The 14,691-nt window shown below is 38.8% G+C and overlaps 1 protein-coding gene across 2 annotated transcripts in view; it reads left to right on the forward strand.

Annotated features, from left to right (window-relative positions):
- Positions 1 to 9,605, forward strand: part of LOC122561127 (guanine nucleotide-binding protein G(q) subunit alpha-like) — a 202,270-nt gene extending 192,665 nt beyond the window's left edge. For both annotated transcript variants that reach the window (XM_043712596.2, XM_043712604.2), the window contains one exon: positions 5,982 to 9,605. In XM_043712596.2, coding sequence (XP_043568531.1) covers positions 5,982 to 6,172 — 191 coding nt within the window. In that variant the 3' untranslated portion in view covers positions 6,173 to 9,605. The remainder of the gene's footprint in view (positions 1 to 5,981) is intronic.
- The last annotated feature ends 5,086 nt before the right edge of the window (positions 9,606 to 14,691 follow it).

Genomic DNA, 14,691 nt, shown 5'->3' on the forward strand with positions numbered 1-14,691 from the left:
TACTGCCAGATTTGTTGAGTCTCTTCCGTACTTTGTTTTGAATTTTTATTTCCCGCAGCCTCAGTATTTTGCTTTTATTTGATGAAGTACCCTGAAGGGATTAAATGGCCTACTCCAGTTTATGTTCATGTTTGGCAATGTTGACACTTACCAAATCCATTGTTGCATTCTACGGCCCCACAAGATATTTGATTAAAATAGGAACCAGGGACATCACTTATTCACCATTACAATCAGTTTTAGAGTAGTCAATTGGAAAACCTTTGATTATAATTCCTGAATAATGTGTCTGCAATACTTTATCATTTTCAATAACTTGCATTTATATCACACATTTAATGTAGGAAAACTTCCAAAACACTTCACAAGAATGTAACCAGACTATTAACATCTTGGCAGGTACCAGTAACGTTTGCAAATAAATTAAAACTCTTAGCTGTTAACAGAGTTAAACGACAAGATTTCACATCTTAAATTTCAGTTTTATTTTCTCGGATTTAAACTAAATAAGTATTACAAACTAAAAAAATGTTGGCTGAATTTTATCATTTATCAGCCAAATGTCAATTTTGAGGGATTTTAATAGAGCATAGGTGACTTACTCCAAATAGTTCTCTGCTGGTCAGCTCATTATTGATTATCAGCTGGCCCCCTACAAAAGATCACTTCTACTGCCTCGAGTAGCAGTACTCTTGTGGTCATCAGAGGTGGAAATGATCACTGGTGCGGGATCTTGCTGGCATTCGTGCTGCAGACACTATATTTAAAACCCCAGTTGTGCACCATCTCAAACGCTGCAAAGCAGGAACTGCCCTTAATGTGTTGGCTGTACAATTGGAAAGGATGTGGCTGAGAGAAAGGAAACTGCAGGCTGGGGACCAACCCCAGGACCAACAAAGGAGACAATGGCATCAGATGCTACCAGCCTTGCCCAGAGCAGCAATTCAGATCAATTAGACACAAGAGCAACAGTCAGGTTTGTTGGAGACAATCGGTAAACTGGAGGAATTCACCAACATTATCAGCTGGCTGTGATGTGTGCATCTGGCTGTCTGTATGGACAGGTTGGCAGTTGTCATTGAGTGTCACATCCAGCAGAATGGTGTAGCTGCAAATGCATAAAAATCTGGATTTCATTGCTTTTGTCACTGGTGGACAGCAACATTGAAAATGTGACAGAAGGAAAGAGGAACCCTGACCTCATTCCAGGTGACTTTCACCACAAGGAAACTGGGTGATGCCAGCCGTCTCCCCTCAGGACACTCCAGAGATACCCAGCACCTTCTCATCCACCCTGCCTGCATGCTCCATTTGGAAGTTGCAGTTGAGGAAGATGAGTCTGCATCAGGACAGAGCACTCGCAGCATTTCTGAGCGCACTAGTCAAAAAGGCTGCCAGGGTCATCCACCCAAATCCTTAAGACCAATATATCCACTAAAGAGCAAGCTCCAACCATCCGACCTGTGGACCCTGAGATTGTGTCTAGGTATAATGGGAAGACACTTCATTGTAAATAAAATGTCACACGTAAATATTTTTACTTTAATCATCAGCTGTCTGATTGACTATCATTTTACGTGTAGGATAAAGAATCCAGCAACAGAAATTACCCTTTCTTAGTACCATACAACATTAGAACCCTGGCTGAAGGTGTTCTACTCTTTCCTTAATGCCCATTGGGGTTCTTGATTATGGGAACATCAGATGTTATGAAGCCTTCAAATTAACATCAAGTTAACATTAACTTAAATTAAATAACAAGAAGGGTGAAGAAAGAACAAACAAAAAACTTCATTTGCCTTTGAAAGCAAACAGATCTTAGCTTTGAGGCAGCAATGTATCTACAGTAAATGAATTGTCTTCAACCAACTCCAATTGCAATTGGATGCCATCCGTGCTGTCTGGCTTGTCATACCTGACACTGCACACTACTTTTTATCATGGTGAAGGTGATATTCCTCCCACTAAATGTCCTCGCCTTCTTTCTCAGAAAAGTCCTTCTCCTCTTCCAGTTCTTCCGCGTGCATCATGTCCCCCTTGTTCCTGCTGTAATTTTGCAAATCAAAGGGTTCTAGGATTATGCAGCATACTGTTTGGTCCCTCGCGTCAGATCGATTCAAGCGTTGGAACCTTATCTTTGGCCTTTTGTCAGTTCCAAGATAGTCCAGGGTGGAGAATGGGCTGCATTGTATTGATGCTTGGCCTCAGTCAGGGTTTTGTAAAAGAGTGATCAGCCATACTTGGAGATGGTAACCCTTGTCTCTTAGCAGCTATTCCTTGGAAAGCATTTGATCTTTGGAATAAAGCAGGAACCTGAGAGTTCTCAAAGATGTAGGCATCATGACGGCTTCCACATACCTTGGGATGTGATAACACTGATCATAGATGATGTGGAGTGGAACTTTGACGCACAGTGTCTGTAGTACCCTGTGCATGGGCGAAGCTGATCTATGTCGGCACAGCATCTTGACCAGGCAGTAGCAGTGACCTCATCACAGAGAATGTGGCACTTTATAAATTTTTACTTTGGAAATGAAACCAGACTGACTCAAGTTTGAGATGCAAACAAACTCGAATTATGGCCTCACACCTAAAATGCAATGTCTGGCTTGATGTTTCCTTTATTCTGTTAAAACCTGGAGTTATCTTGGGACAGTGACTTGAAAACTTTCTGGGATTTACATATTAATGAATCAAAACGTGCACCTCCATTCTAATTGATTAAAGACTTAATAGCTATCTAGGTTTGTTCAGCATATTTGCATAAGTTGTATGACCCTTTGAACTCTTTCTTATAAATTCTATGTCTGATATATTTTCTCACTAGCGCCCGAGGAAGGAGCAAGGGTTCAGAGACCTTGTGGTCTTAAATAAACCTATTGGACTATAACGTGGTGTCGAGTGATTTTTGACTTTTTTTCCAATATAGGCAGCATCCCATAACCACACCCTTGGCAAGGCAATTTAGCAAAACCATTCAGGTTCTAGCGAGTTTTGGGAAGATTTGTAGCTCAGGTTGATATTCTAGATGTAAGCTTGCTCGCTGAGTTGGAAGGTTCATTTTCAGACATTTTGTCACCATACTGGGTAACATCATCAGTGAACCTCCGGTGAAGTGCTGGTGTTATATCCCACCTTCTATTTAAGTGTTTAGGGGTCCTTGGGTTGGTGATGTCACTTCCTGTTCTGTTTCTCGGATGGTGTTAAATGGTGTCCAAATCAATGTGTGTTGATAGCGTTCCGGTTGGAATGTCATGCTTCTAGGAATTCTAATGCATATCTCTGTTTGGCTTGTCCTAGGCTGGATGTGTTGTCTCAGTCAAAGTGGTGTCCTTCCTCATCTGTATGTAAGGATACTAGTGAGAGTGGGTCATGTCTTTTTGTGGCTAGTTGATGTTTTGCAAAACATACATTTACAAAACAAAAAATGCAAGAACTGTAACAAACACTACATGGACAAACAGGCAGAAAACTAGCCACCAGGATAAATGAATATCAACGAGCCACAAAAAGACATGACCTACTCTCACTAGTATCCTTACATACAGATGAGGAAGGACACCCAGTTTGACTGGGACACTGCATTCAGCCTAGAACAAGTTAGACAGAGACACACACGAGAATTCCTAGAAGCACGGCATTCCAACCGGAACACACTCAACAAGCACATTAAGATTAGATTAAATTAGATTTTGTAAAGTGTGGATATAGGCCTTTCGGCCCAACAATTCCACACTGACCCTCCAAAGAATAACCCACCCAGACCCATTTCCCTCCGACTAATGCACCTAACACTATGGGCAATTTAGAATGGCCAATTCACCTGACCTGCACATCTTTGGACTGTGGGAGGAAACCGGAGCACCCAGAGGAAACCCACGCAGACACTGGGAGAATATGCAAACTCCACACAGTCAGTCGCCTGAGGCTGCAATCGAACATGGGACCCTGGTGCTGTGAAGCAGCAGTGCTAACCACTGAGCCACCGTGCCACCAATTTAGACACCATTTACCACCAATTTGGACAACATTTACCACCATCTGAGAAAAAGAACAGGAAATGACATCACCAACCCAAGAAAACCGAAACACACAAATAGAAAGTGGTACATAACACCAGCGCTTCACTGGAGGCTCACTGATGATATTACCTAGTATGGTGACGGAATATCTTGAGAACAAACCTTCCTGCTCAGTGAGCAAACTTATAGCCACTAAGGTTCTCATCTGCCCTTCTCCAGTCCAGCAGAACCAAATACTGAAAAAAGTAGTCTGCTTCATTTTATTTCCAAGAGGAACTTCTTGTCTAAGTCTCTAGCAGCAGAGAACTGGAACTGTTAGCTTAGCAGGAGCAAAACCTCATAACTGAAAGAAAAACCAAAAATCTTCCTGGGTCTGCGGGAGGTCTGACCCTGCCTACTCGTGTTGCTTTTGTCTAATTTAAAACAAAAATACCCAGGGATAACTTCAAGTTGTTAACTGACTGCCTGTCTAAAGTGGACATTCTAGCACCACTGCAGCAATATCTCTGGAAGAGAAACAGCACAGAATATGTCTGTCTTCAAAGCCACAGTACTGTCACAGTCCCTAGTAGAACAGCAGGGTGCTTCAATGATTAGCACTGCTGCCTGACAGATTTAGGGACCCAAGTTTAATTCCAGCCTTGGGCGATCGTGTAGGGTTTGCATATTTTCTTTGTATTTGCGTGGGTTTCCTCAGAGTTTTCCGGTTTCCTCCCCCCCCCCCCAATCCAAAGATGTGCAGGTTAGGCGAATTGACCATAATAATTTGCCCATTGTGTTCAGAGATGTGTAGGTTAGGCGCATTAGTCAGGAGTAAATGTAGAGTAATAAGGTAGGGGGAATGGGTCTGGGTGAGTTACTCTTTGGAGGGTTGGTATGTACTTACTGGGCCAACTGGCATGTTTTCACACTGTAGGGATTCTATGAATGAATGGATCCTTGGAAACAGCTAGTTTCCTCACTGCCTCCTTTCTTAGAAAGTCCAAATCAGAAATACCACCTTTTTTTTTTACCCCGATAACCTCTTTGCAGGTCCTGACTCAGTCTTCAACTACATGCTTCTCTGAGAAAATCACACAGCTAAAATCCAAAATCAAAAATAAACCTTCTCTGCAGGCTATCCTTACAGCATTGTGTCACACCAGGGATATTCCTCATGGAGATTTAAACTAATCTCCAATTCCCAAACATTCTTTTGTTCAGGGAGGCAGCACACAAGATCAAGTTTGCGCTAGTGTTTTCCACCAGTTACACTGTTTGATTTGCATGTCTTACCCACTTTCTGTAACCTTTAATATATTTCATCTTTTGAAGAAACATTTTAATTCTCCTTGAAGTAGAAAAATGATTGTATGAGAAAAGTTGCCCTGACACGATGGGCTGGGCACCATGAATCTCAGTCAACAGAACACTTCAGCTGAAAATAGGAAAATTCCATCCATAGTTTTGTTGGAGTTGTTTGAGACGGGAGCTAATATTGGCCAGGATACTTGAAGACCACTCAGTTCTTGCACATAGATTTTACAGATCCAGTGCCTCTATTGAGACCAAAGGAGCTGGTAAACGGGATTGTGATTTCAGTTTTCATTCAAAGGATAGTGATAGCATCTCTTTGTATGGAGCACGTTCATGATATTGCAATGAGTTGTCACTCCTCCAGGTTATGTATTCTCATTAGCAGCCTTTGTCATTGAAAACATGAATTGCGTTATAAATTGAACCATTTTATGGGTAACTTTGTAGATTATTTGATCATTTATCTATGTGTAGAAATATTTAAAAGGTACATTAAATGTTCTAATTGTCTACTTAGAAACATGAACAATATGCTTAACTTTGAATTGTCTACAGTTCTAGTGTATTACAGCCATTGTAACATTACTGCATGGAGACATTAAGACTGCCTGAGGGATATGTAATTAAGTAACTGTATACTCTTTCAAATTACCTTACTAACAGGACCGCAACGAGATGCACAAGCAGCGAGGGAGTTTATTTTGAAGATGTTTGTGGACCTGAATCCTGATAGTGACAAAATTATCTACTCTCACTTCACGTGTGCTACAGATACAGAGAATATACGGTTTGTCTTTGCTGCTGTCAAGGACACTATCCTACAATTAAACCTAAAGGAATATAACCTGGTCTAGTTTACTAACTGACTTGGTGGGAAAAAAAAATAAGAGCAACTGTATTATCTGTGAAAATAATTTGCATAATGCTAATTTATTGCCATTCTGGACTCTGTGTGCTTCCACAGAGATTTAGTAAATATTATGATTTTATTTAACAAAAATGGGGCAAAAGATGCTGACACACCTTTGCAGCACTCGTCCACTTTTTAGGCAAAATTTTGTGATTTCATGTAAAATTTTCAATTTTCACTGTAAATTCTGATTTCAGCTCTCTGAAGGTAGGGTTTTTTGCTTCTTCAAGCATACCCCTTCCTTTTCCCCAAAGGAATATTTGAGGTACAATGTCCCTTTTCCTGTCATCTGTTCCTCCTTGATGCTCAATGGTACACAGTAAAAATTGTCATGTTTTTGGCAGATACCAAGCTACCAATGGTATAATTATTTTTTTCTGATAGATGAAAAGTATTGGTACTGTGATTTGTAAATTAATGATATGTATAATTTACTCCTCAAATTTCAAACTAAGCAATTTGTCTTCATCTTAAGCTATAAAGATGGGAGCTCATAAAGCAATAGCTGATTGCTCATCTGTAAATGTTGCCACACTTGGATTCCCAAAAACATGGATAGATGTAGGTAAGAGTACAATATTGAGAATGTTGTGTACTTGTAAATCAGTATATGGGGTTCAATTTCTATTTATTATGTGCCATTCTATTGCTACTTACGAGACTTGTTTTACTGAAAGATGCCAAACAAAATATTATCTACACTACATTTGATGATTTTTGCAATCTTTGCTTGGGTTGTTCTCCTTAGAACTGTAGCTGGAGACATCATTGATGTACTTACTTTGCACCAGTGTAGTTCTTAAATGTTTCTTTTAAGTGAAAAATGTTTTAATATTGCCACTCATGGCGTTTTCAATATTTTTGAAGTTTTAGTGATAAAAATTGCTTTACTCAAAATGCCTAAAATCATGTGGCTCATATCACAGTATGACTGCACTTGAGCAGAAGATGAATGGTAAGCAAATAACATTGTAGTATTGACTCCTGGGTTCTTCTAAAAGCAGTTTCCTTGGACACATACCAAAACAGTGAGGGAAAAAATATGGTGCTCTTCCACATTGTTATATTTGCCATTAACTATGTATTATTCTTTGACATTGGCAGATCAGTGTCCATGGCTAACTTTGTATCTTAACTTTTTTACATATATGTTAAAAGGTATTGTGATGATGTTTTGATTAAACTCTGACAGATCCTTAATTTTAAACCAGAATGATTTTCATTTGCCATAATGCCCTAGTAAATGAATGTGTGTCATTATTTTCATTCTTTTCAAATCTGAGTCTGAAGCTTTGGTTACTGTTTAAAGAGCAGATATTTGAATGGACATGACTGTGTTCCTTTAACTTCCTTGTTTTCTGGATTTTTTGTTCTTTGAGATGTTAACATCGATGGTTCAGGTAGCTAATTTAAAATTATCTGTACTGTCCATTGTCAAAGATGATATGTCTTTGTGCATGGTTTCCTGCTTCAAAAGAGAAGCTTTTGTTTCTATGGAGCACCGAAGTTAATGGTCAGTGATTATCTCCCTCAATTCCTGCACCTCCATCAAACATGCATTTGTGCTTTCATAGATAAAGCTCTTATAATTTGTAAAACTTGGCTATAGGCATAGTGTAATTATAATCTTGTAATAATTGTGTGTGAATACGTATATATATTATATATATGTGCACACATGCGCTCACATCCATATTGGCTTTGTGATAATTTTGGCAGATTGAATGTGCTATATTGATAATATATATCTATGTAATTGTATTGTATGTCTTATAGCTAATTCGCATTTTGAATAATGTTATTTACTTTTTTTATGAGAAGCGAATGTAAATTTTTGCCATTTTTTTCTCAGTTAGGGTTTAAAGTATTTTCATTTTGAAAGTCAAGATAATTATCATAGTGTAGTAGTCTGATTAATATACATGCGTTTCTGGTCAAAGAATTCCTTTTGATAAAATTTAAATCCATTCTTTCTCTCCTAGAAAGTACTTATACAAACTTTAATCAATGACTCCGCCCATGACGCAGTCAAAAAAATTGACTTCTGTATCTTGTCACATCTTCATGTATAAAAGAAAACAACTTGCCATAAATCCTTAAATTAAGAGAGTGTTCTCGATCAAAGATTGTATTTTGGGGAAAGTCATATGCCAAATTCTTGTATCTATAGTGTTTCTGATGGAATTGGTCGTAGTTCACATTATACAGAATGTTTGTATTACCAGTAGATAGTTAAATTTGTGTTTTATGGCAGTGGAGTCAAGAACTTTGTGCCTCAGAATTGAAGCCCAAGACAAGAGATGCCGCCCCCCCCCCACACCCCCCAAAAACATATGTGCTGTGTTGGGTGTCAGAATTGAAAATTAGATATCGGCTTTTACATTATTGGTAATGCACTGGAGGGACCAATGCAATGTCATTAATCCCTGTGAACGAAGAAAGACATTATATTGTCAATATGAAGTAAGCCAAGTCCCGCAGCTACTTGCCATTTACCAATTCATGTCACTAAGTGCAAACAAATAAATGAAGTTAGGCATGCTGTATGTAAAGATGTAAGGATGACCAGTAGCTTGTTAACTCTTGTAACATCTACATTTTTTGTAATCTAATAGAATGTACATAAAGTATGTTAATTTGGCCTACAAAAGCCCTGCCTTCATTTATTTTTTAAATTGCTCAGTCAATTAGTCTTTCAAGGATTTTAGTCCATTGGCACTTCCAGCGGAGAAGTTGAAAGCTGTTAAGAAATTAAATATCTTAATTGAAAATCATGTATGGCATTATGGCTGCCAGATCAATTCTGCTCCAAATAATATAGAATTAAAGAGATCTAAATCATAGTAGAGTGAAATAGTGTGCGCCATGGGCAATTTCTTGTAGTGCCAGATTCTTTTAAATGTTCTGGTAGGACTTGTATATTTAATTCCTGTTAGATAATTTTAACATGCAATATTTTAAAAAAAATCATATTTGCTGTTTTTAAATTGCCACTTAAATGCATGTATTGTCATTGTTTGGGGAAGGGAAATAGTTTTTGGAAAAAACTAATGTTGTATATTAATGCCCCAAATGATCTTGCTGGTTACAAATATAGTATTTTTTGGCCATAATTTTGTACTGGTTTCATTTGATGTCTCCTGGTTGTATTTTTCTTCTTAACTGCTTTTCATGATACTGTACTTGGAATAAAATTTTATTCCACTGATTTTTGTCTTCACATAAAAAAAAACTACTATTATCCAGTATTTTTTTCAGCACGTGAGACTAATAATTGTCCTTTAGACTCTCATGGGAGAAATTTGATCAATGTAGTAGCACAGAAAAGACTTGTCCCTTGTCATGGATTGTATGTTCAATAAAATGAATACTTTGAATTTTTAGTGCTCCACATGTTCATTCTAATGTAAGTACTTAATGAACTATTGCCACAGTAATCAGGCCCTTTCACTACCAAGTTTTCAATGGAAAATACACATAATATAAAAACAGATGTAGAAGCGAATTGCTGTTTCTGGTTTCCTTTCACAAAGCCATTTCATAGTTCAGAGCTTGAATATTGCAAAACAAAAACAGCCATGCTGCCAAGACTTTGTCTTGTACTAAGCAGAACAAATTACAAATTTCAATTGATCAAATAATTTATATCACTAATTGCCCACTGGTTGGCATATCAACTTTAATTGGCAAAGGCATTGCCATGTAGAAATTCATAAAGAAACAGAAGCTCTCCACTTTGCCAGGTCATTTAAAAAATATTTTTTAAGGCTTAAATAGATTCCTTTTATTTGCGGACAACAGGCCCTTGCATCTCAATGTATGTAACTTCTGTAAGTATTAAGAGTTTGACTGATTTGTCTTAAATTGTTTGTTACTGTAGTTATTACTACACTAAGGATTGGTTAGCAAGTGCTGCATCTTACCCATTTGCCTGCTCCACTACCCCCTCACCCAATTTGCCTGGCACCTTATCCCCTCACCCATTCACCTGCCACTGTTAACTGCTCACCCATTCGTCTGCTACCCAACCCTCTCACCTACAGACCTGTACCTTCCTTCTCACACACTGATCACCTTACCCATTTTATGTATGCATTTGCTGTTCTTCTGTAGCCTCTGAGGCTTAAGGCAATTATTGTTTACTTACTAGACTTGGATAATTAGTGTCATAAAATGGGGTATGACAGATAAGTAATCATATAACTTTTTGTCTGATCTGTGTCGGATATAACAATTGGGAAATTCTATAATTCCCTTCTTTGCGGATTTACAGTTATTATTATTCTTTCAGTTGCCTCATCCCTAAGATTTGAATTTCCACCCCCAAAAGATCTCCACCTCAATCCTCTTCTTCAAGAGGCTCCTTAAAATCTACCACTTTGGTCAAGCTTCTGATCATTTTACCTAATAGCTTCTTGTATAGCTGACTGTTATACATTGCTTTATGATGTTCCTGTTAAAGGCCATCTTTCATTACATTGAAGATAGTTGTAGCGAAAAAGTTAGAATGCATTACAAAATCTTTAATAGCAGAGGATTGAGAAACAGTAATGGGACTGGACAGTGTCAGTGCGAATTTATGAAAGAAAGTCATGCTTGACAAACCTATTGGAATTTATTTAAGGATATAATGACTGGAGTTGTTGAGGACGAGCCATTGGATGTGGTTTCCTTGAACATCCAGAAGGCTCTTGGTGAGGTCTCCGATAAGAGCTTAACATGTAAAATTAAAGCGGATAGCATTGGGATAGTGTACCGACTTGGATAGAGAACTGATTGGCAGACAGGAAGCAAAAAACAGAAGTAAACAGATCATTTTCTGAGTTGCAGCCAGTGACTTATAGAATACCTCAAGGATCAGTGTGTAGATCCCAGCTGTTCACAATATATATTAATGAATTAGATGAGGGAACTAAATGTAGATGCCCAAGTTTTCAGATGACACACAGCTGAGTGGGAGGGTGAACTGTGAAGAGGATGCAGAGATGCTTCAGTGTGATTTGGACAAGTTGAGTGAGTGGGCAAATGCATGGCAGATGAAATATAATGTGGATAAATGTGAGTTAGTTTATTATCTGAAAGGCAATAGATTTGGAATGGAGGAGATGCAACTTGGGCCTGAGTGTCCTTGTACACCAGTTACTGCAAGTAAGCTCGCATGTGCAGTGGGCATTGAAGAAAGCAAATAGTCTGTTGGCCTTCATAGTGAGAGGATTCAAGAATAGAAGCAGGAATAGCATGCTACAATTGTACAGTGTCTTGGTGAGACCACAGCTGGAGTACTGACCGTCTCCTTATCTGAGGAACAATGCTCAAACTACTGAGAGTGTGCAATGACGATTGACCAGACTGATTCCTGGAATAGCAGGACTGATGTATAAACAGAGATTGGATTGGTTAGCACTATATTCACTTGAGTTCAGGAGAATGGGGAGAAATCTTGTAGAAACCTATAAAATTCTAATTGGGCTGGACAGGGCAAATGCAGGAAGAATGTTCCCAATGATGGGGGAGTCCAGAATCAGGGGGCATAGTTGAAGAATATGGGGTAAGCCATTTAGGACTGACATGGGTAGAAATTTCTTCACCCGGAGAATGGTGAGCTTGTGGAATTCTCTGCCACAGAAAATGGTTGATGCTAAAACAATCAATGTTGTCAAGAAGGAGGTGGATATAGTTCTTCAAGCTAAAGGATGTGGAGAGAAAGCGGGAGTACAGAATTAGATGACCAACTATGATCACATTAAATGACAAGGGCCGAATAGCCTACTCCTCCTATTTACTGTTTCTATGTATATAACTATTAGTTGCTGTTCTCAGGAGACTAGGAGACAACTTGATATTAGGGAATTTAGAGAAACATGATTGAACATATTCAAACAGGCTTGAATAACATGCAAGTCATGAAGGCTTTTGTATGAAGATTTAGTCTATGAAATTTCATTTGTTATCAAAGGTACACTCCTGTTGGATTCTTTGGTGTGATACACTCACTAATGCTAATGTAACCATATTGGAAGAAATAATTGCACCTTAGCTTGAAAAATATGTCCCAATAACCTTGTCCAAATGTTTTCAAAGATAATGCATTAGTGCAGATGGATACAATTATACATAATTATTACCAAAATTTGGTACATTAGCCATGATAGATACCTCAGGTTTTCAAGAAGAAAATGCATTAAAATGTTTTCAGACTTTGAAATTACTACTCTCAATATAGTCAGCTGCTTTTTCTTTGAAGATGCTAAGTAGGTCAGGTATGGAGAGGTCACAGATGTTGGAAATGATAGTTATGAACTGCCCAATGGGATGTCACTGGGCTAAAATTTCAAATTTTAAAGATATTTAGAAACAGAATGTTTTGGGCAGAGGTATACTGCTGGCCTATCTACCCACCCTTTTTGAATCATTGATTAATTTCTTTAATGAGAAGCTGGGACAATGGACCTTTATTTCCTCCAAAAAGAAATTCAGTCAATTCTTTCAAATTTGCCATGGCTTTCAATTATTAAAATGTGTTTAAATTGCATATATTTCTAACTCCCTTAATATTAAACTGAGTCTAGTCTTCAAACCTAATAGAAATTTCCAAAGTCAAACAATTTTTATCTGTACAATATATTTTAAAGTAATGAAACCTGCTAAGAGAAACTTCTTCACCCAGAGAGTGGTGGCTGTGTGGAATGCTCTGCCCCAGAGGGCAGTGGAGGCCCAGTCTCTGGATTCATTTAAGAAAGAGTTGGATAGAACTCTCAAGGATAGTGGAATCAAGGGTTATGGAGATAAGGCAGGAACAGGATACTGATTAAGGATGATCAGCCATGATCATATTGAATGGTGGTGCAGGCTTGAAGGGCAGAATGGCCTACTCCTGCACCTATTGTCTATTGTTTACATAGGAGTATTGTGAAGCAATGTATAACGCTGAGCCATGTTAAGGAGATATTAGGTCAGATAATCAAAGCTTGCCCAAAGTGATATGTTTAAAGGATTGCCTTAGAAAAGAAGACGAAGGTCGAGAGGTGGCTATGTTCTAGAGAGCCAGATTCAGGGCCTGGGGCTTTGCACCTGACTTGGAACAATGGGAAGCAGTTTCTCTACCTATGTTTAGGTGGATAAAAATGGAACCAGGTAAAATCAGCCCACCAAGTTGGACGACAGTGACGAGATATTGGAGAAGGATGGTATTTGTCAACTATATCAAATATTGCACATCGGCCAAGAGGACAAGGAACTTTGTCTTAGTCATATGAGGTGCTACTTGTGACATTGATAAAAGCTATTTCAGTACTCTAGCATGGGTGAAAACTTCATTCAAACATAGTGTTCTCGGAAAGTTGGGGATATTACAATAATTTTGGATAGGAAAAAAAGATTGGAGATGAAACAATAATTTGCAAGGATAGTAGGGTCAAGGGTTTCTTTTTGAGGCAATGGGTAATGATGGCAAAGTTAGAAGACGGATGGCACCTGATAAATTGAAACATTTTGCTATATTGGCTAACATGGATCAGGAAGGGAAGTTAGGTCAAGCAGCATAGTGGGAGCAAGATCAAGTGAACAGCAGATCTCATGACAAGCTGGGCTCAAGAGGATTTATGGGCAAGTAGGAGTGAAACTAGACAAAGCTGAGAGTCAGAACCATGGTAGGCTGAACATTCATTGTTTGATCAGTGAGCTAGTTAAATGGAGGGGCAATGCAGAGGATGCTGGTTATATTGTCTTAGTGACAAGGATTCCCATGAGCTGCTTGGACTCATTGTAGGGATTGGCACAGAGGTGGCTTAAGAGACAGATTACAGTCAAGAAAAGGAGCCGGGGTAATACTTGGAATTTTAATAGAGGAGAGCAGGATATGGTAGTCCTTTAAGTGATTGAATCAGGTCTGGCAGTTAATGGAGAAACTAGACGTCTGTCATGGCCTTTCAAGTTTGTGTTGCTTGTAACTTAAGGGACAGAGATTAAGTCTACTGGGGAGAATGTGCAGGAAGAGAGAGGTAATGGATTTAACGTAGACTGGCACATCAAACGTGGAGGTGAAGGTGTGGCTGAGTAAATCAGTTGCTAAGACAGAGATCAGACTTCGGTGAGGTTTCCCTTCATTCTCCATTTTTTAGCATATAAATTCCAAAGACTGACTTGCTCAAAACTCAAATTGAGTTTGCTTTGTAGCCCACTCAATGCATTGCTTCAACATGGGTGGGACGGTGGCTCAGTGGTTAGCACTGCTGCCTCACAGTGCCAGGGACCCAGGTTCGATTCCAGTCTTGGGTGACTGTGTGGAGTTTGCACATTCTCCCCATGTCTGTGTGGGTTTCCTCCGGGTGCTCTATTTTTCTCTCACAATCCAAAGATGTGCAGGTCAGGTGAATTGGCTATGCTAAGTTGTCCATAGTATTATTAGTCAGCGGGAAATGGGTCTGGGTGGGTTACTGTTCGGAGGGTTGGTGTGGACTTGTT

Source organism: Chiloscyllium plagiosum, unplaced genomic scaffold (assembly GCF_037043375.1).
Source record: "Chiloscyllium plagiosum isolate Xiang-an unplaced genomic scaffold, Cpla_swu_hap1 HiC_scaffold_2, whole genome shotgun sequence".
In the NCBI taxonomy this organism is placed as follows: domain Eukaryota; kingdom Metazoa; phylum Chordata; class Chondrichthyes; order Orectolobiformes; family Hemiscylliidae; genus Chiloscyllium; species Chiloscyllium plagiosum.